The sequence below is a fragment of the Chrysochloris asiatica genome, unplaced genomic scaffold, assembly GCF_000296735.1.
Source record: "Chrysochloris asiatica unplaced genomic scaffold, ChrAsi1.0 scaffold00046, whole genome shotgun sequence".
In the NCBI taxonomy this organism is placed as follows: Eukaryota; Metazoa; Chordata; class Mammalia; order Afrosoricida; family Chrysochloridae; genus Chrysochloris; species Chrysochloris asiatica.
Window position 1 is genome coordinate 7,129,612 of NW_006408564.1, and position 21,235 is coordinate 7,150,846.

Here is a 21,235-nt window from a genome sequence, read left to right on the forward strand (position 1 = left end):
GTCCCAGGAATGATAAAGGTATGAGAGTAAAGTAGCAAGAGAGTAACTTCAAAACATTATTTGTTTTGGGATCAAAAGATAATTCAAAATGAGCACTGTTCATTGGTGTATGTTTTGCTGTGTATATTTTCAACAACAAAATAAATAAAATTTTGGGAAAAAAATACATTAAATATCTTTTGGAACAAGGTGGAGCATGCATAATATAGTGCTAAAACCTAATTTTTTTTTAATACAGAAATTACTTCTTTTATGAAATAATAACATTTTGTTTAAAAAAAAAAAAAAAAGACATTCAAAACGGATTTATTTAAAGATGTCACAAAGGTATGTCCAGGCATTTAGGCTTAAGGGAAGTATAATGAGGACACTTTTTCCCCCAAGTTAAGGTGAATTTCTTTGAAACCAAGCTTATTGCTAAACAGCAACATTCTACTTGGTGAACAATAATTGGCAACAAAGTAAGTTTAGAAGCTGTAATATTTTGCCCCAAACCAGGCCCATATACTGTTTAATAACCAAGATGCAAACTAATTTTGTTGTAACAAGCCTAGGCCAATTCTATCAAATATGTCCTTGGTTAGATATCCTGTGTTTCATTTAACGTTTTGAAAGCTCATTTGACAGCCAGTCAAGTCCCTCATACAGACCAGTTCCTTGTGTGGCACAAGTGGCTTGAACATACCACTGTAAAGAAAGGGCAACAAGAAAAGACTTGATTAAAAAGACTATGTATAACCAGTGTTTAAAATCTGTTTTAAAAGGTGTTTTTACTGTTTTAGGTGACAGTTTACACAATTAGACTCCCATTCAATAATTCATACACAAATTGTTCCAAGACAGTGGCTACAAACCCCAAATTATGTCAACTCTTAACTAACCAGGTCCACCCAGCCTGTATTATTTTCATCTATCTACTTTCCCTGACTCTTTCTCCTTGTCATCTTTGCTTTTGGGTAAATGTTTACCATTTGGTCTCACACAGTTGATTACACCAAGGACAAAATTTCTTAATCAAAAAATTAAGCATCTCCTCCAAATTCCATTATATGTTACCAGTTACCATAAATGTATATGAGAATAGATGCATATATACAAAAGGAGCTTCAAAAAAGTTTGTGAAAAAAATGAAATACAAATTTAACTATGAAATTTCCTTGTGTACCTACAGGAATAAGTATGTGTGAGCATGTCAGTGTTTTATTCAGTTAACAAATAATATTATATTTAAGTAATTTCACAAGCTACAGATCACTCAAAATTATCTACCCTTTAGAGGTTTGGAAGTCTTCTCCTATGTCCTAGTTCACAATAAGAAGAAAAAAATTCTGTATGTCATTCTACTCCTACCTATTCATTACACTTAATCATACACGACTTAATCTAAAGAGAACATTCATGGAAAACTCAGTGACTGATAAAACTACCCACTGGATTCTTTTAATCTTATTTCTTATAAAACTAACTTCAAAGTAGAAGAGGCAATTGTTTTAAAGAGTAGGAGAGCTGTTGATAGTTTAAGGGCAAAGCAAGCTTTACAGATAATTTCACTGTTTTTATTCTCATGTATTAAAAAAAAAGTTGTGCTTCTAAGAATGACAATGAATTTTTATATCTAATAATTGCATAATATACCATAAAGTTCCAACTAACATGAAATCATGTAATATGGAAAACAGTTTTACATGGAAAACATCACAGGTTATCTTGTTTAAATTAGTCTGGGACATGTCAGTCTAGAATGATTTATTGCCATGGCACAGTATTTGCCTTGATGACAAGTCAGTGTAAGACTACTGTAAAGCAACACACTAATTGTTTATGTCTATAAATATATATAGACAGAGAGACATCACCCTAGTGGCACTGTAGGATAAGCAATGGACTGCTAACCACAAGGTCAGCAGTTCAACTTCACCAGCTGCTCTGTGGGAGAAAGAAGAGGTTTTCTGCTCCTGTAAAGATTTATAGCCCTAGAAACCTTATAGTGTGTCAAGCTATGAGTCAGAAATGGAGTCCTGGTGTGGTGCTGTAGGACAAGCACTGGACCAAAAGGTCAGTTTGAATCACCAGGTGGGCGGTTCAAACTCACCCTCTTCTCTTCGGAAACCTTATACAAGGTCACTTAAAGCATAACAAGTTGGAATCGACTTGATGGCAATTGGATTATATATAAAGCATATATATATGTGTATATATTGTTACAAATTTAGAAAGAATACTGTTTTACACCAATATTCTAATCAGTGATAAGCTGAGAGCAAGTACATTTGTTATAACCTTGTATACCAAAAACTTTAGAATCTAGTTTAATATAATTAAGGGTACCTCCAAGAGCTTTTGATATTAACGAGCAAACAAATAATATTAAACATCTAAAACATTTCCTGTACAGCTATACAGATACAAATTAAAAGTTAAGAATATCAAGTCTTTAAATATTCCAATTCTCCTACAATACAGTTTTCCACTGTTATCTATACTAAACATTATAACAAAGTCTGAAATGGCCCATTTTTATGTAAACAAGAGTACATTATTGTATTTCTAAAAGCTGTTTGTTATCTGTTCAAATGGTATAATTAGTTAATTAATAAATGCTTAAACTGAATACTTAAGACTAGGCTAGTAGAAACCTCCAAATACTTACTGTTCTGTTGCGAAGAGATTGAAGACCTAATTTATCTGTCATTTCACTGATGGCCATAGCATTTGGCAAATCCTGTTTGTTTGCAAAAAGCAGCAATACTGCATCTTGCAACTCATCTTCTTGAAGCTGGAAAATACAAGCTAAGGTATTAACAACTATCAAGTTGAAATCCAGTTATATAACAGGAAAACACTATCTTCCATTTATTGAACATCATTATTGATGTTACTTAACATCAACCTAAAATTACATAAAGGTTCAGGTACTCTTTTAACAAATTTCATATCCTTTAGTTTTAAATTACAGCAAACAATCGTATGTCTTCAAGTAAATGAAGACTTTCTCAAGCCAATCAAATCTGTACTTTCCCAGCCTTCCTACACCACTCTTAAGCATTTCCTGAAACAATGGAAACCCGAAAGGGCAGTTGTACTTATTTTATAGGGTCACTATGGAGTTGAAATCAACTCAACAGCAATAAATTTGGTTTGGGGGTTTAGCAACATCAAGAAAAATGGGACATGCAATAGTAGCAAGAGAAGAAACTGGTAGGAATGACGAACTAACACCTAATACAACACTAATGAACTTTGAAAAATAATGCTAAGTGAAAGAAGCCACTCATAAAAGATCTATATGGTTCCATTTATATGAAATGTACAGAATAGGCAAACTACAGAGACAGAAAGCAGATTAGTGGATGCCCAGGTTGTAATAGAAAAGATGATGAAGACTGACAGCTAACAGTGATGAAGAGTAACTGCTGCTTTGAGTGATAAAAACTTTCTAAAATTAGGCTGTGTCTTACAAGTTTATAAGTATGCCAAAAGCCACTGACTTGTGTATTTTAAACAGGTGAACTTTATGGTATGTGAATTATGTCTCAATAAAGCTGTTTAAAAAAAAAAAGAAACTGGTGACATTCTTTTCATTAAGAAAAAACAGTACTGGGTGATTTACACATATACTGGCACACTCATTGTACAAGCTGCACTTTCAGCCTTAGGAGCAGTGAAGTATTCATTTCGGTAATATTTTTATAGCTACCAGTTTTGAACTATAATAAAGGTCTTCTAAAAGTGTTCCTCGACCATTTCTCTCCCTTCCAACTTTTTAAAAATGGTACGAATATGCGAAAACATTAATATCGAGCAAGGCCAAAATGCCACTGTAAATCAAAATGCCATTACCACCAGGTAGAGTTCGTTATAATTAATGGTTGCTGTTACAGAGCATTCCTAATGTCATTACAGGAATACCTTGAAGAAAATTGAACCTGATCATCTTTGGGGAAAAGTGACAACTTCCAAACTCTAGACTTTATAAAATAAAGGAGTCAACTAAATCAGACATCCCCAACCAGATAAATGCATCAGAATCACTCACCAAGCATTCTAAAAACTAGGTAGGATTTTACTCCAACTTACTTATTCTTCCATGTGTTTTTAAAAAAGCACTCTTAACAGATTGTTTATATGTATTTCTAAGAACCTGTGGATTATAGATCCTCCTCAGGGTTCTTCCAAAATCTTAAAAACAAATTCATTTATGTAATCTAATTATAGTTATGTACCAAACACTAACGTTACCACTGTCACTCACAGAAACTCCTTAGAAATGAAAATAATTTCAAATATAAAACTTACCATTTTCTGCAGGACTTGTGCTCCTTCCTGAATTCTTTCACGGTCATTGCTATCTACCACAAAAATAAGACCCTGCAGAAAAATGGTTTCAATAAGTTACAACCTTTAGATTTAAAGGACTCATTAGTATGAAAATAAGTACAAGCAACAAAACCATATTCAGGGTTAGAAGGAAGAAAGTGTCTCCAAAAAATAACTCAAGGCTCTAAAAACTGAAACTGATTTAAGCAGTACTTGTCATTCAAATAACTCATTTATTTAAATCTAAAAAGATATCTTACCCAACTGACTACTCTCAACAATGCTAAAGAATTAATTGTGTCCTATTCCCTAGTACCCTGGTGTGGCACCAGGGTTAATGCGGTGGACTGCAAAGTCGGTTTGAACTATAAGCTCTGTTCCTCGGAAACCCTTATACCTGGTCAGTATGGGTCGGGAAGCTACTCAATGACAACAATGTTCCCTAGTGCAGGAAAGTGTAAGAACAAAGTGGCCATACAGTAGGGACAAAAGGAAAAACTAAGGTTCCAAAGGTATGCATACAGTATAAATATAATAAATTAAAAAAAGAAAAGGGGGTGGGCTATAGTAGTTTTTATGTTTACCAGGAAAGAAAAACATGTTGCCTGCCAACTCTAGGATCAAGGGAAGTGTCAAAACAAAAGTTCAAACTATTTATCACATAACAAATTATACTCTATCGTATAAAAGAAATGACACTGAGAAGCAATTAAGCTGAATTAAGACTTTCTAAAAGTTTTCAAATAGGGAAAGCACATTTTCAGCTAGAGTGAGATGGCAATTTCATTTCATAAAGACTTTGTTAAATTATAATCATGTAAGCACTGAAACTGACTCCAATGTTCTTCTCAACACACCCCCGAACCTCTAAAGTATTGCTGATCACTTCTCATGCTATCACAAACTGATTTGTGCTATAAGTTACGTTGGTTAACCACACAGTACTGAGCTTGCCAGAGACATTTCATACTTATTTTAGGCAACAGTCATTAAATGACATTAATTTCCTTTGGCCTAAGCAAATTTCCTAACCAAATCTGTTATCTTTATGAAAACCAACATTTTAAACATCCTGTCCTTTGATAAAATTCTTGGTGTGGTGGATTGTTATTGTTGTTAAGTGCCATCGAGTCGGTTCCAACCCATAGCGACCCTGTACAGGGTTTCCGAGGGTGTCAATCTTTACCGGAGTAGAAAGCCTCATCTTTCTCCCGCAGAGCGGCTGGTAGTTTCGAACCGCTGACCTTAAGGTTCGCAGCCCGATTCGTAACCACTATGCTACCAGAGCTCCTTGGTGTGATGGATAGACAGACCCAAATCCACAACTCAGCATTACTTAATTAGTTTTATAATTTACCTAATCCTTGAGCTTGTATTCCCCTTCTAAAAAATAAAAGCACTAACCTTTTAAGACTGTTAAAGGATTAAATACAATCATGGAAGTTACAAAAGGATCTAGCATGCATCATGTTAGGAACATGGCAAGTTATATGTCTCCTCCTTTTCCAAAATTTCTTTTCAGAACATACCCCCACCCCCCCACATCTGTAATATAGAGCAATGCCTCTCCAGTTTTTTCTTGACTTATAACATTCTATTTTTATTCTACTCTAAAATGTAAATCCTGCACCAGTCTCTAAGTAATATTGTTGAGGAGGAAATTTTAAGAATGAATTCCAAATTATTCCCTTTCTAGGATAGCCCAAGATCAAGATTATAAAAAAGCTAGACTTCTAAAGAAAAGTTGGGTAGTATAAGGAAAAAAAAAAAATTACTTAAAAAAAGAACAGCAAAAATTGTAATTTTCTAACAAGTGAGTGGAATTTACTACTAGAAACATCAGTATAAATTAGAAAAATGGCAAATGGCTGTAATTAGTTTCTCTTAAATTTTATATACCTAGAGAACTGATCAGGAATGCTAGAAAAGCTAGCTAAGAGCCTTTCTGATATTACTATCAGGTAACACTTGCGCTTTTAATTCTTAGGTGGTCCACAAGGCCAAGAATAGGTCCAATTTCCAGAACTAAAAGTAAGTCACAGAGCAATGGAAACAAAGTCTGATTAGACTTTACAAGGTTTAGGATTAACAACATTCTACCTCATACCTAACTTTACTCCAAGGAGCCATGGTGGTAAAGTTATTAAAGTGCTCAGCTGCTAATCAAAAGTCAGTAGTTCACATGTACCATACACATGGCTCCTTATGACTTACTTAAAAATAATCTAGAGAGTGGAGCACATTAGACAAACGCATAGATAAAACAATATCGGCCTCAAGTTGGCTGATAACTATTTTTGGACTATGTTAAACTATTCTCTTTACTTTTCGGAGTTTTGTCAATAATCTTAAGCATGTGACTGTATCAAAAAACACCTTTTCTAAACATCTATGTTAATAAACATTTTAACTTTTTTTTAAGAAAGTAGCTACATTATTTTTTATTGTAACTAGCAGTGTATTTGGATTCCATTTTTCCCCCAAATAATCAGTAACACTTGTCATCATGTGCTTTTTTGATAATCGCCATCCAAACAAAATTCCATGAGGGCTGAAATTTCCTCACGGTTCTAAGACTAAGAACAGTAACTGGCACATACTATATGCTCAATCATAATGGTAAGTAAGAAGTTACTGACTAATCAATCACCTGCCTGCTACACGGGTTATCTTACACTTTGTAATACTGAATTGAATGGTACCCCAAAGATAGTATAAAGCCATATATCTGAGTCAGAAGTTCTGGTGTGGTGCTGTAAGAGAAGCACTACTGCTAACTGCAAGGATGTATGCTGAAAACCCCTAACCGCTCCTTGGAACCTACTTAATGGCATTTAACAACAACAACAAGCTGGAAGTTTAGGATGGGCCCAGGAGTTTGTACTTTTCTCCTTTACCTCTGTCTAGAGCAGAGGTAGAGAATGTCTGGCTAGTGGGTCATAGAACCTGCAAAAGCATTAGTGGTCTTGCCATGTAAAGACAACCACAGGTGTCTTATTCTAGCCATCACACTTGGAGTTGAGCTGTTTTTTTTTTTTAATGTTTGACCAAATTTAGTATGCCATGCAAATGATGCTATAAAATTTGGCAGAAAAAAGGTTCCCCAACCCTGATCTAGAAGGAGCTCTGGTAGCGTAGTGGTTATGAATCAGGCTGCTAACCTCAAGGTCGGCAGTTCAAAACTACCAGTGGTTCCATGGGAGAAAGATTTACAGCCTCGGAAACCCTGTGCAGGGTCACTATGAGTCAGAACCGACTCCACGGTATTTAACAACAACAACATCAGAGTTGTTGTTGATGTTATGTGCCACTGGGTCAGTACCAAATCATAATGACTCTATATGCAACAGAACAAAGAATCACTGCCTGGTTCTGTGTTAACTTCATAATCACTGCTATGTTTGAGCCCACTGCTTCTGCCACTATGCCAATCCATCTTGCTGCAGGTGTTTCTCTTTCTCCAACCCTCCGCTTTATCAAACATGCTATCCTTCTCCAGGGACTGATCCCTCCTGATAATATATCCAAAATATGAGAGACGAAGTCTGGCCATCCTGGCTTCCAAGGAGAATTCTGGCTGTACTTCTTCCAACACAGATTGGTTTGTACTTTTGTTCTTTTGGCAGTTCAGGGCACTTTTAATATTCTCCTCCCAAACCACAACTCAAATGAATCATTTCTTCTATGGTTTTCCTTATTTACTGTCCAACTTTCAGCGGTTACTGAAAATACCATGGCTTGGGTCAGACACATCTTAGTCCTGAAACTGACATCTTTACTCTCAAACACCTTTAAAGAGTTCTAGTACAGCAGATTTGAGTAACACGATCCATCATTTGATTTCTTGACTGCTGCTTCCAATAGGTGATTGTTGATCCAAGCAAAATGAAGTCTTTTACAACTTCAATCTTTTTTCCATTTATATGGATGTTGTTTATTTGTGAGGATTTTGTTTTCTTTACAATGAGGTGCAACCTACAGCAAAGGCTGTGGTCTGATTTTCATCTAAACCTAGAGTTACTTCCTCACAATCCCCCAATGACATCCAATGGAGCAAAAATTCAATGGCACCCTTTACTCTGCTTCCAGATACTCATAGCTCTCTCACTGCTTTCCAGAAAATGGCCAAATTCCACATGATATGAATCATCTTAGTCAAGAATCTCTCAATGGCAGATACACACAGATATATGACATCATTTCATGTACTTATGCCTACTGAAATTCATGTACCTATTGCAGGGGAAGGTCAGTTTCTTTCCTTTAAACATCTGCTTCTCTGAGAACTTATATTTTATATCTCTCCATACAGCATGAGCAGCCTGGGAAGGCATGGCTTCCTGCTGCTGCGCTTTATTATTATTACTTTAAAGCTTTTATTGTGTATTGAGTCACCAGTTTTGCATTCAGCAAATCAATGTAATGATAACAACCCCTCCATGTACCCCTGGCCAACAGTATTTACCTCTATTACCCTTTTTATTGTTGATGCACACATACTGCATTGTAAACATATGTTCATTTAAATGTCTCAAAGGGCACATTTTGCAAGCCAGCCTCCTGCCCACAGGCAAGTTGCTTTTCTTAGTCCAAGAGCCTAAAATCCACTGCAACTTTGTCTTTCTATGCCATTGCCTTGGCTACCATCTCTGTTGTCACCACTTTTCCAGTTAGGATCCCTTGCTCCTCTCATATTCTTCCCTCTTGATGGTCCTAGGGTCCCCTTTTCCTGAAATGACAGATTAACTGCTCCCCATTTTTAGTTGCACCTCTTGTACATTTACAGTTGTGACCATCACCATTAGGCCTGAAAACAATTACTCACACCTGCATCATAAAGTCCTGTCCCCCTCATCACCATCTGAACAAGAGGAAAATTATTCAGTGGGGTTTGTCTTACTCCTCTCATTCTGACACTAAACACCCTCATGAAAGCTTGTAAGCCAGTCACTTTGTGCCTTTATAGCGCACCGATTTTCGTAGCCAAAGTCTAAGTTGCCCATCCCTATCGACCCAGTGTACTGAAGAGACATGCTTGATCCTTGATATGAAGAATTCTTCCCTATTCTATTGGGATTTTGAGCAGTTTCATTCATAAGCAAAGGTCCAGCTGATCAGGTTGTAGCAATTTACACTTGCTCCTTGTATCATACTTTCTTTATCTTCATCTGGTCGAATTCTGATTGGCAAGTCATCCATGCTAGGTCAAATGGGTACGGCTGTAAAGTCTGGGAGTTCTCACATGACTCCCCACCCACTCTTCAGATCAGCTGGCTGTTTCATTCTAAACTCTAGGCCCCAGGGGCTAGGTCAGTGTCTTTGGGCATGGGAGTTCACACACCTCCCTGAACTTCAAAACCAGCCAGATCATCCATCTCAAGGTCATTGGACATCTATGGAATTATGGCTAGTATCTGCCCATGACTTCTTTGGGGCATTTCCCCAACTCACACTCACAAGTTGACCAGGACGGTCCGGTTGCCAGTGAGCATACAAGACTGTTTGTGTGTTCCCTTTGAGGGTCAGTCTTAGAGAGGGGTTTATACTGATGGGCTGGCTATATTTGCCTTGATGGCTTCAGGACAAACAGATTACTTGATATTGTCACAGCCAAACAGTCTGCTTTTTTAGTTTATTTTTTTCCTCTCCCCCTGTTGGTCTTTCTTTCAAGAAGTATCTTCTGTTCCTGTAGCCATTCCAGGTTGGTCTGCAAGTCTTTTCAACTGGGAATGTCCTACCTCAGAAGGTTCTGAGCGGGGGCGCAGGATTCAACCTAAGACCCCACGTCCATCAAAGCTTAACAAGAAGCCTGCTTTCCTAGGTACATTCTAGACCCCTTTTATATAATCCAATCCATTATAAGCTAAGACAGGACATGTTAATTTTTTAATAAAATAAAGCATGCCACTTATTTAACAGGGAGCATGGTGGCTCCATACAATAAGCACTGGACTCATGTGAACCACAAGGTCCCCAGTTCAAGCTCACCAGTGCTCCACAGGATAAAGATGAGACTTTCTACCCCTAAGATTTTAAAAGCTTAGGAAACCCTATACAGGTTTGCTATACAGGAACTGACTCAAAGGCACTTAACAACTTGCGCAAATCAACATGACATGTTACTTAAACCGCATCCTGGTGTGGTGCTATAGGATAACCACTGAACCTCTAACTGCAAGATCACCACCTGAGAACCTGCTAGAAATGCAGAATCTCAGGACCTGCTGAGTCAAAATCTGTATTTTAACAAGACACCCAGGTGATTCATAATGATACCTGACTAACATTCCCAGAGATCCTGATTTAAGTTAGCTGGAGCTATATAATCTGGGCTTTAAGATTTTTAATTGCTCTAGGAATTTCTAACATGCTGCCAAATTTGGGACCCTCTGCTCTATAGAATCATTAAAAGTCTCTTCCATACCTGTATTATATGTTGTTGCTGTTATTCAGATTTATAGCAACCATTTATACAATTTCCAAGGCTGTAAATCATATGGGACCAGAAAGTCTCATCTTTCTCCCATGAAGTGACTGCTGGATTTGAATTGCCGAACTTGGGGTCAGCAACCCAGTGCTTATCCTATTGTTATTGGTGCTCCCCATATATTACATGAGATGGCTTCAAAATGCTTGTGGAAAAATTACAGTATCTTTTAATTCCATTTTTCCACAAACTTTTAAAAGCCCCTCTTATACACTGCTGCATTTCCCATCAAGTCAACCCCAGACTCATGGCGATCTCATACTCATCAAGATCTGACCAGGATTTACTCTAGGGTTTTCATTGGCTGGCTCGTTCACAAAGCCTTTGCCCTAATCCATCTCAGTCTGACAGCTCTGCTGAAACCTGTTCAGCATCATAGTAGCATGCAAGCCTCTAGTGATAGACCGGGGTGGCTATACTTTGAATGGTTGGAAATCAAACCAGACCTCCCACATGAAAGATTAGTATTATATATGCTACCTGGTAATATGTAGCATATCTAATGCTACATGATAATATGATGTCCTGGTGTGGCACTGTAGGATAAACACTCGACCATAAGGTCAGTTCAACCAACAAGGTTGGCAGTTCAAACTCACCAGCAGCTCCTCAGAAACCCTATAAAGGGTCACTACAGGTCGGAACTGACTCAACAACACTTAACAACAACATAATATACAACACCTTACAAATCAACACTACAGATCTAGTTTACTAAGTCTACCTTGACATATTTTTGATACAGTAAGAACCTAAGTGCGTGAAATAAATTGTTTTACATTCATTAAATAAACCAGAAGCAGAATGTTATACAGACCTTACTTTCTAAACTAAGAAGGAAACCATTCAGAAAACTGATGAGACACTTCATTCAGTCTTGAGAACTACACCACACCCACTACCTACCCCATCCCTCTCCACATCTTCCAAAATCTTGTATGATCATCATGTAAGCCTTTCACCCCAGATAATTTAGCCTTCAAAGTCCTGATGACAGAGTCCACTAAAGAATATGACAGTAGTGATAATGCTAACTCACATACAGTAAAACCCCAACATCCTAGTAAGCACTATAGATGCATAATAAAAGCATTAGTGCATAGAACAAAGTTATAATAGTGCATAGAGCACTCCTTACCTGGGTATTTTGGAAATAATGCTTCCAGAGAGGTCTAATTTTATCTTGACCACCAACATCCCATACGGTGAAACAAATATTCTTATATTCTACTGTTTCCACATTAAAACCTTCAAAGAAAAACAAAAAATTACCACTAAATACAGTAAAATTTCATTTAGAAAACAAACCCTTGAACTATGAAATTCTCCTATAATTTTTTTAAAGTCCTACTGGATACTCAATAAATTAAATAATAAGGCAGTTTCAAAAAGTATGTCTTTCAACATTAAACTATTTTTACTTTGCAATATATTATTATGACAAAAGTCACTTTTCAACTTTCTTACCAATAGTAGGAATGGTGGTGACTATCTCTCCCAACTTCAGTTTATAAAGAATTGTCGTCTTTCCAGCAGCATCCAATCCAACTATAAGATGACATTTTAGATTTTAAAATCTTGACAAAAACACAAACTAAGAAATCATTTTACAATAAATTTATAATTAGAAGTAAACGTTCATAGCCTGGCAAAAATAGTTACAAATGAATTTACCTATTTCTCACCCACAAAATCAAAGTACAATTTCCTACAGAAAGCTTTTCCATTTTTCTTTTTACATCTAGAGTGTAGCACGTAGTAGTGAAAGGCAGTACCTGGCTCACTCAGGTTCTTGTCTCTAAGCTTTACCAAAACCTAGCTGAATGCCTTCCAGCAGGTACTTTTGGAAACTGAAGCCAGAGAAATTAGTCATAAAATAAGGACCTGAATCAAGTTATCTTAGATCTCTTCCAACCCTCAATCCTTATTAATTTTATGAAATGCCATTTTAAAAATGACAAATTAGAAACTGAATCAGAGAACACATAAAAATAAGTGAATAAAAAAGTTTGTGATTAATAAACATAATTTCCTTTATTTACAGAGTACAGTTTAGGTAAGGAGATCACGATGGTACGTGAGGGGCTGAACGGTATGTAACTATACCCTGTTGTTCTAAGAGCCATAAAGTTGGTTCCAACTCATGGCAACCCAGTATAGGGCTTTCAAGAAGCTGCTGGCTGGTTTCCAATCCTTCAATCTTCATAGGAGCAGAAGAGCTTTCTCTCTCTCTAGGGAAGCTTCTGAAAGGTTTGAACCTACAACTAATTCTGTGGTAAGCAACCCAACACTTCTCCTATAGCACTATCAGGACTCCCTTCAGATCTATTTAGAAACGGAAACTTCCTACACCTTATTCTTTGCTCACTAATCCAACCCTTTCTCCCATTTCTTCCTGTTGAGAATCAGATTTATTCTTTCCAAAATATATTTTAATAGAGTAAGCACTGCATTCCAAATCTTCACACATAGCCACCCTGTATAAGGCTTCCAAGGAACAGCTGGTGGGTTTGAACCACCGAACTTTTGGTTAGCAGACCAGTGTTTATCCACAGAGCCACACACACCTGGATTCCATAAATTTGTCTTTAAACAAGTTCAAATACAATTAAAATCAAGTTAAAATACTTGAGAAGTTCTGATGACTACAGTACAGTACTTTCAGGTCAACTGGGCTTGATACTACCATTTAGAAACAAAGTATACAGTGCAACTCCTTCTTGTTATTAAGTGCCACTGAGTCAGTTCCGACTCATAGCTTGGAATCGGTTGTGTCCAGAATTTTTACAATTTGGTGATTCATCACAGTAATCAAAACAGGAAAATGACAAGTGCAAGTCCTGGAATAGACTATTCTGAAGAGGTGTTGTGAGCCCTTTTCAATAATAGTTGATATGAGAGTGGATTATTAGCAGGGCTAGAGTCACACAATTGATGCAGCCAGCAACCATCTTTGGGCAGGACACCATGACTTTTTAGTCCTGCTTTACTGTTATATATAAGTTTGTCCTCATTTTAACCAGCTGATAAGAGGAGGGCAAACAGATACAAGAACATCCACACTTGCAGATGATACCCACTTGACCTGGCTTCAATGACTGGATGAACAGAGCTCAACCCGAAGAAAGAAGAGGAAAAAAAAAAAAAAAGCGTCATCTGATACAACTTGATAAACTTGACCTGCACCTATAAATGCAGAAGCTCAAAAGAGGAAACAAATCCCTGCTCCAAGAATTATTCCCACTCCCTCCACACAAAGAGTAGACAGGGATGGGCAACTTGAACATTGGCTACCCAAAATGTGGGGAGGGAAACAAAGGTAAGAAGTGACTGGCTTACAAGCTTTCAAGAGGGAACCTAGATCCACAGGGCAGGGAGGATGGTAGACTCTCCAGTGAGTAGTACTCAACCTGTCTAGGAAAGGCTGATGAAAAGAAATGCAGATGGGTCTCTTGGGATACAATGGTGAATAATTGTTACCAGGACTGATTGTGAGGACTGGAAATGTAAAGGTGGATATTTTATAGCAAGGAGGAGAGTGATTAACCTTTCAGTCTAGGAGCAGAGGGCCCTGGGACCATCACTGGAGAAGAGCGGAGATTGGGACCCCACCCAGAGAAGCTGTGAGGCCTGAGATGGAGACAGAGAGAATGGCGTGAAGAGATGGAGTGGCTGAGGACTTGAGATCCAGAGAGGGAGAGGGACTGTGTGCTGAGGACGGGGCGGGGGGGCGGGGAGTGTACAGGCTTGCAGGTTGGGTGATGATGCACAGACAGGGTGGTAACTATGGCAATGAAACGATGTATCATAGAATGAATGTAAAACTAATGTTCCCCCATGTAAACTATCACACAATACACAATAAAACATTTATTTAATTTAAAAAGATTGAGCCAATCTCTTGTTGTTGCTGTTAAGTGTCATGGAGCAGGTTCTGGCTAATAGCCACCCTGCATAGCGTTTCCAAAAAGCAGCTGGTAGATTTGAACCGCCTCTGGTAGCGTAGTGGTTACCAATCGGGCTGCTGATCTCCCGGTTAGCAGTTTGAAACTACCAGCTGTTCTGCGGGAGACTCGTAAAGATTTATACAGCCTCGGAAACCCTGTACAGGGTGGCTGTGAGTTGGAACCAACACCACAGCACACCACAACAACAAGCTTATGGAACAAGCCATATTTGCAACAAATTATTCATCACAATACCTTCACTTGCTACACATGGTGCTTTTAAATCACTGAAAAGGTTTGGAGCCTTCTTATACTGACCAAACCATCCAACCAACATAATACCATTTACTCAATTCACACTACTAGCAAACCATGTACCTGTTACAAATGACCCACAAATTCTTCAAGATACAGTAAGGACACGTTCACATTATTCATGGACTGTTCAAATCTACACACAAAATAAACCCAAAAGATCCAGGCCAGATATTTTAAGTTGTAGAAATCTATGAATGGTGTAATGCAGTTTTTCTTTTAATAGAAGTTTAATACCTGCCTGTATGCATATTCAATTAGTTTCTTCCACTTCTGTACTGCAGCCCTGCTGTGGTGCTGTAGGATAAACACCAGACTGGTAACTGCAAGGATGGTGTTTCAAACCCACTAGTCATTCCCTAGAAATCCTATACAGGGATCCCTATGAGTTGGACTTGATGGCCACACTGTATATTGTTAGTCTTTTTCCCCAATAAATTATTACATTAAGAAAAACACAAACTTACACTAAAAGCAAATTTCTTTTATTGAAGTTTTTGAAACACCAATATGAAGGCCTTGAATATATTTCATATACTAATTTTCATTTTTTTACAAAAGGGAAGTGTTAACAAAACAGTGCTATCGTAAGTTTTTAACAGGACTTCAAAGTAGTTCGTTCTATTTCATCTCTCTGCTAGGAACAGTTGTTTCACTCCTGATATACTGAACCAGAATCTACATTTTAACAAGATCTGGGGATGTATAAGCATCTATCCAAATCATTTTTTTAAATAACATTATAATTTATAGATCGGTCACCAAAAAAGGATACTAAAATCACGAAGACAGTTTTGCAGTTGCACTCAAAGTAACAGGATTACATAAAGGAAAGCCAAAGTTGTTATTTTTTTTAAAGGATTTTGTGGTGCTGTGAGTTAATGTGCTAGACTGCAAGGCCAGTTTGAGCTGCAAGGTCAGCGGTACAGGCTCACCAGCCACTCCCTGGAAACCCTATAGAGTTACTATGGGTCAGAACCCACTCAAAGGCACATAACAACAGTACCTTTGGAGTCCTGGTGACGGCAAGGTCTGTTTGAACTACAAGGTCGGCAGTTCAAATTCACCAGTCACTCCTCGAAAACCCTACATTGTGCTGCTATGAGTCGGAAATGACTGAATGGCACTGAACAACAGTGATCTTTAAAATGACACCCCAATTCCAATGTACACATCATCACCATTTAAAACTTGCTATAGTTCCTTTTCTCAAAAACATATTGATTCAACAATTTTGTGCCACCTCAGTTATTTCGTTAATGTTGCAATATTTGGCACTGAGATTTCTCCACATTATTTTGTGGCTTATTTGCCAGAAACCTGTCAAAGGCAGCAAACTCTTTTTCCACTTAAGGAGCAACAGAAAAGTGGCAAGGCTGCATACACCCTGTCCAAAGCCAATTTCTCTCCAGGGTCAACTGTTGATAGCTGGAAAAACAATGCAGTTCCATTACATTCCAGCTCTCAAAGGTTTCAATGTATAGGCAATTCTCATGTAGCCAAGATTAAACTCCAATCTGTACAGTACAGGTATGTCTCAAACCCCATAAACAAGTCAGAGAAATACCTGTATCTTACGTGAACAAGTCCAGCTTTCAATTATCTCAGCATTGAGGGTAAAAATTCAGAAAGGCAAAACATATTTTCTGATAGGTAAATTTAGCGTTTTCTTCATATTTATAGCTCTCAAACTACTTACAAGTTTAAATTATACCTTCAGGAGCTCTGGTAGTGTAGTAGTTACGAATTGGGCTGTCATCCTTAAGGTCAGCTGTTCTGCAGGAGAAAGATGAGGCTTTCTGCTCCCGTAAAGATTCACAGCCTCAGAAACCCTGTACCCTCTACAGGATCGCTATGAGTCGAAATCGACTCCACGGCCCATAACAAACCAACCAATTAAAATATGACTTAAACTTGAATTACTATGTTCAAAGCACAATACTAACTGATTTTTATAATTTAATCCTCACAATTACTCTTCCAATTTTTTCAGATGAGGCATCAGAGGTTCAGAAATGTCCTTAGAATTAGTTATTAAGTGTTAGATACAAAAGGTATCAAAGACCCAAGCTGGTAGGTCTTTGTATGGTTTCCGAAGCTATAAATCTTTATGGGAGCAGCAAGCCTCATCTTACTCCCCGTGAAGCAGTCAGTTGGTATATTTGATCTTGCAGTTAGCAGCCCATCTCATAACCCACTACGGCTCCTTATAGATTGTTGATAACTGTGTTGTTAAGTGCCATCCAGTCAGTTCTGACTCATAGCGACCCTATATAGGGCTTCTAAGGAGAAGCTTGTGAGTTAGAACCACTGGCTTTGCAATTCAAACCAACCTTCTGGTCCAGTGATTTACCCTACTGCTCTTTACCCTACAGCGCCACACCAGGACCCCATGTATTGCTGCTTGTTGTTGTTGTGTGCCCCGTGGAGTCGGTTCCGACTCACAGCGACCCTGTACAGGATTTCCGAGGCTGTAAATCTTTACCGGAGCAGAAAGCCTCACCTTTCTCCAGCGAAACAGCTGGTAGTTTCGAACTGCTAACCTTGTGGTTCCCAGCCCGATTCGTAACCACTACGCTACCAGAGCTCCATATTGCTGCTGCTGTTGTTGTTGAGTGCCGTCGAGTCGGTTCCGACCCATAGCGACCCTGTACAGGGTTTCCGAGGCTGTAAATCTTTACAGGAGCAGAAAGGCTCATCTTTCTCCCGCGGAGCGGCTGGTAGTTTCGAACTGCTGACCTTGCGGTTCGCAGCCTGATTCGTAACCACTACGCTGCTGCTAGGTATTTAAAATGGTACAGCTGCTTTACCAAAGTTTTCCAGGTTCTCAGAATGTTACCCACAGTTACCATATAACCCAGCAATTCCACTTATAGGTAGTTACCCAAGTGAATTGAAAACATGGCCACAGAGCAATTCGTTCAGGAATGTTCAGAGTGGCTTTATTCAAACAGTAGACACAATCCAAATCCCCAATAACTCATGAATGGATAAACAAAATGTGGTATATTAAATGGAATCATTTGGCCATTAAATAGAATGAAGTATTACTATACACTATGCTAAGTGAAAGAAGCCAGATATGAAAGGACACATACTGTTTTTTGAAATAAGCAGAAAGCAAACTGGTGGTTTGCAGAGACTAGAGAAAGAAGAAAACAGGAAGTAAATGCTAATGATAGTTTCTTTTTAGGGTGACAAAAATGCTCTGGAATTTAATAGCAGTGAAATTTAGGTGACTTTGTTAATACAGTAAAAACCAGTTGAGTTATAAAGGAATGAAATTTATACACAAATTACATCTTAATTTAAAAAATGCAAAACTGGAAAAAAAACAACTAGATTACTCTACAGTAGGTTTCCAAAAGTTCATAGAAAAATGAAATTGAAACATTATGCAACCTAAAATACTGATAATCTTCGTCTTTCAGATTTTTTGTTTTTGCTTTTTTATTGGACACCATGTATCTTAATATTCTAACCTCTTCAAAGACGAGACCATACAAACTATAAAACTGCCGCGGCCACACATAAGGAAAAATTATGAGATTAGATTTTGCTTCTACCCAACATATCAGAAATATCTGCACTTTGGACAATCTGTTCATTAACAGCAAGTTCATCAAAGTCTCTGCTAGTAATATCTTGTGGTATCCTCTAAAGGTAGCTGTTACCTTTCAACTTCTACTGGCATAAAACGGTAGACTATTGCCTTTTCTGTTGTATCATACACTCATATAAACTAATCAAAACCTTTCTATTTTAAGGGTTGACAATAATGTTTTCAACTAACATTTAACAAATTGAGTTCCTAATATGAAAAGTTAAAAAAAAAAAAAAAAAAACTACATACATGTAACTACGATTTCTGAGAAACAACATCTCTTATTAGGTGGAGAAGTAAACAGAACAAATTTTATGACCGCATCGTGGAATTAAGGATAATTTTCACTTTATTCTTGATTTTTAAAAACTTAACTTTAACATAAGTTTTTAAAACTTAAATTTAACATAAAGAATATTTTTAGAATCAGGTCCAAAAAAAACCTAAAACAAACATAATAAATAGACTTATAAGATATGCTAGAAAAAAAGCATGAAATGTTAGTCTTTTAAGTTGGAAATGACTCCACAACAGCAACAAGAAAAGGGTAGTCTTGAAAAAAAACAAAAAACCAATGATTCAAGACAGTATGAATTTTATCCAAGCCTCATAAAGAAAAAGGAAGCACACATATCTGCCAGAGAATGTTAATGTTATATGGAAGAAACAATCATTGAGTGATGAAATTCTAACACTCAACAGAGGGAAACACCTTAAAAGTGAACTATTTTTTATGCTGTCAACGACTCATAAAGTCAGACAGAAAACTTAATTCACAAATTTTCAAACCATCTTTTTTCTATTTATACACATATCCCTCCTATATTTATACTTTATTTGTTGACTTCACACGAAAACTGACACTGTGACTCAGAGTTTTTAATGAAGAAAACCTGGTTTTCCCAAAATTAAAGTGTAAAGCAAACACTGCAAACCTGAGTAATAAAACGTTTGACATAAAACAAGTAATACCAAACCATGATCTATACATCCTGCAAAAATGAAATACTTTTCCTCTCATTTTATTTTCAGTACTTGGAGGCTGAGGGGGATTGTCTACCAATATAATAAATACAACCAGTTATCACAAGACTTCACTTTGACTTCAACTATAGTGACACCATTTGTGTGAGAGTGAAACTGTGCCCCTTAGGGGTTTCAATAGCTGATTCTTCAAAAGTACAGTGCCACGCCTTTCTCCAACAATACCTCTAGGTGGATTCCAACCTCTAAAAGTACCCATGTGTGTTAACAGTTGGCACCACTCCTAAGAATAAATACAGGAACGTGTTTAAGACATAATTCTACTGTTTTTCTCTCTCAAGAGTTTTAGTCTACCTATCACAAAAGATAAAGAGAAATAGCAATTCACTTACAATAAATTCTTAAGTAAAAGGCCCAACATACTACATCTTCAGGAAGACAATTATGCACTAGTTTATCTCTAAGTAACAAGCTGTATATTTGTCAGAGTCCAAAAGTCCTCTCACTGACTCCAGATCCTGTATCAGATTTCCAATTTCAGTCAGAGATTAAATAGCCTTGGACTCCTAAAATAACTGTCCTTCCTTTTCATAAATAAAATCTGAGAAACTGAGAGAGAAAATATTTTTACTTAGCTTTGTGAAAGAATGAACAATTATCATTGTTAAGAACCTGGAATAAGAGGGAAATGAAAAAAGGTGTTTTTGTTAAGTACCGTGGGGTCGGTTCCGACTGAGTGAACCTGCACCGGGTTTCCGAGGCTGTAAATCTTTACGGGAGCAGAAAGCCTCATCTTTCTCCCGCGGAACAGCTGGTAGTTTCGATCTACCGACCTTGAAGTTAGGAGATGGATTCGTAACCATTATGCTACCAGAGCTCCCTTTGGTGGTAGGGTGAACTAGAAAGTAAAATTTATTCCTTTCAGCATTATTCATGTCCATAGAAATCAGCTGTGATGTATATGCTACTCACAATACTATCCAGAGGGGGTGCTTACATCACAAAGTGTTAGCACCTTCTCTCTCAGCTGCTCAAAAAAACAACTCTGAAAAGCACTTTTTAAAACTTTCGCCTATAAAAGAATTTTAAAACAATAGAGCAATTATCTAGGTTACCCTAATTCTGGTGTGGCAGGATAAGCATTGGACTGCTAACCCCAAACTGACGGTTCAAAACCACATACCGCTCCTTGGAAACCCTATATATGGTAGCTCAGTTGGAACCTATTTGACCACACTTTAACAACCCTAAAAATTAGTGTCATGATTTTGCTTGGTTACTAAAAGTTTGCTGTTCAGTTCTGTCTGAATTAGTTTCTAAAGTTTCCTGGGTTTTCTTTTTGCATTAAACTTTAGCTAGTTGGAAAAATTAGTCTGAAAACATGATCCTAAACTCGAACAGATAGTTTAAAAAAAAAAACAGTATGTATGAATCAGAAACCAGCGCAACGCAAAATTTAGCTATGTGAGTGCAGAAGACTCGCAATTCTTGGGAAACCTTGGCTCCCTGACCACGAAGCTGGGCCTGGTCTCTTCCTGCCCCAGCCGGCTCCCGGCGGCCGCTCACTCGTAGCTGAGTGTG

At 37.5% G+C, this 21,235-nt stretch overlaps 1 protein-coding gene across 1 annotated transcript in view; it reads right to left on the minus strand.

Moving 5' to 3' along the window:
- Window positions 1-477: 477 nt before the first annotated feature.
- The window catches only part of ARF4 (ADP-ribosylation factor 4), a 30,543-nt gene continuing 9,785 nt past the window's right edge, over window positions 478-21,235 (minus strand). Inside the window, exons 2-6 of the mRNA XM_006862070.1 lie at window positions 12,272-12,352; window positions 11,943-12,052; window positions 4,297-4,368; window positions 2,651-2,776; window positions 478-687 (exon numbers count right to left, since the gene is read on the minus strand). Of these exons, the coding sequence (XP_006862132.1) occupies window positions 601-687; window positions 2,651-2,776; window positions 4,297-4,368; window positions 11,943-12,052; window positions 12,272-12,352 (476 nt within the window). The 3' untranslated portion in view covers window positions 478-600. The remainder of the gene's footprint in view (window positions 688-2,650; window positions 2,777-4,296; window positions 4,369-11,942; window positions 12,053-12,271; window positions 12,353-21,235) is intronic.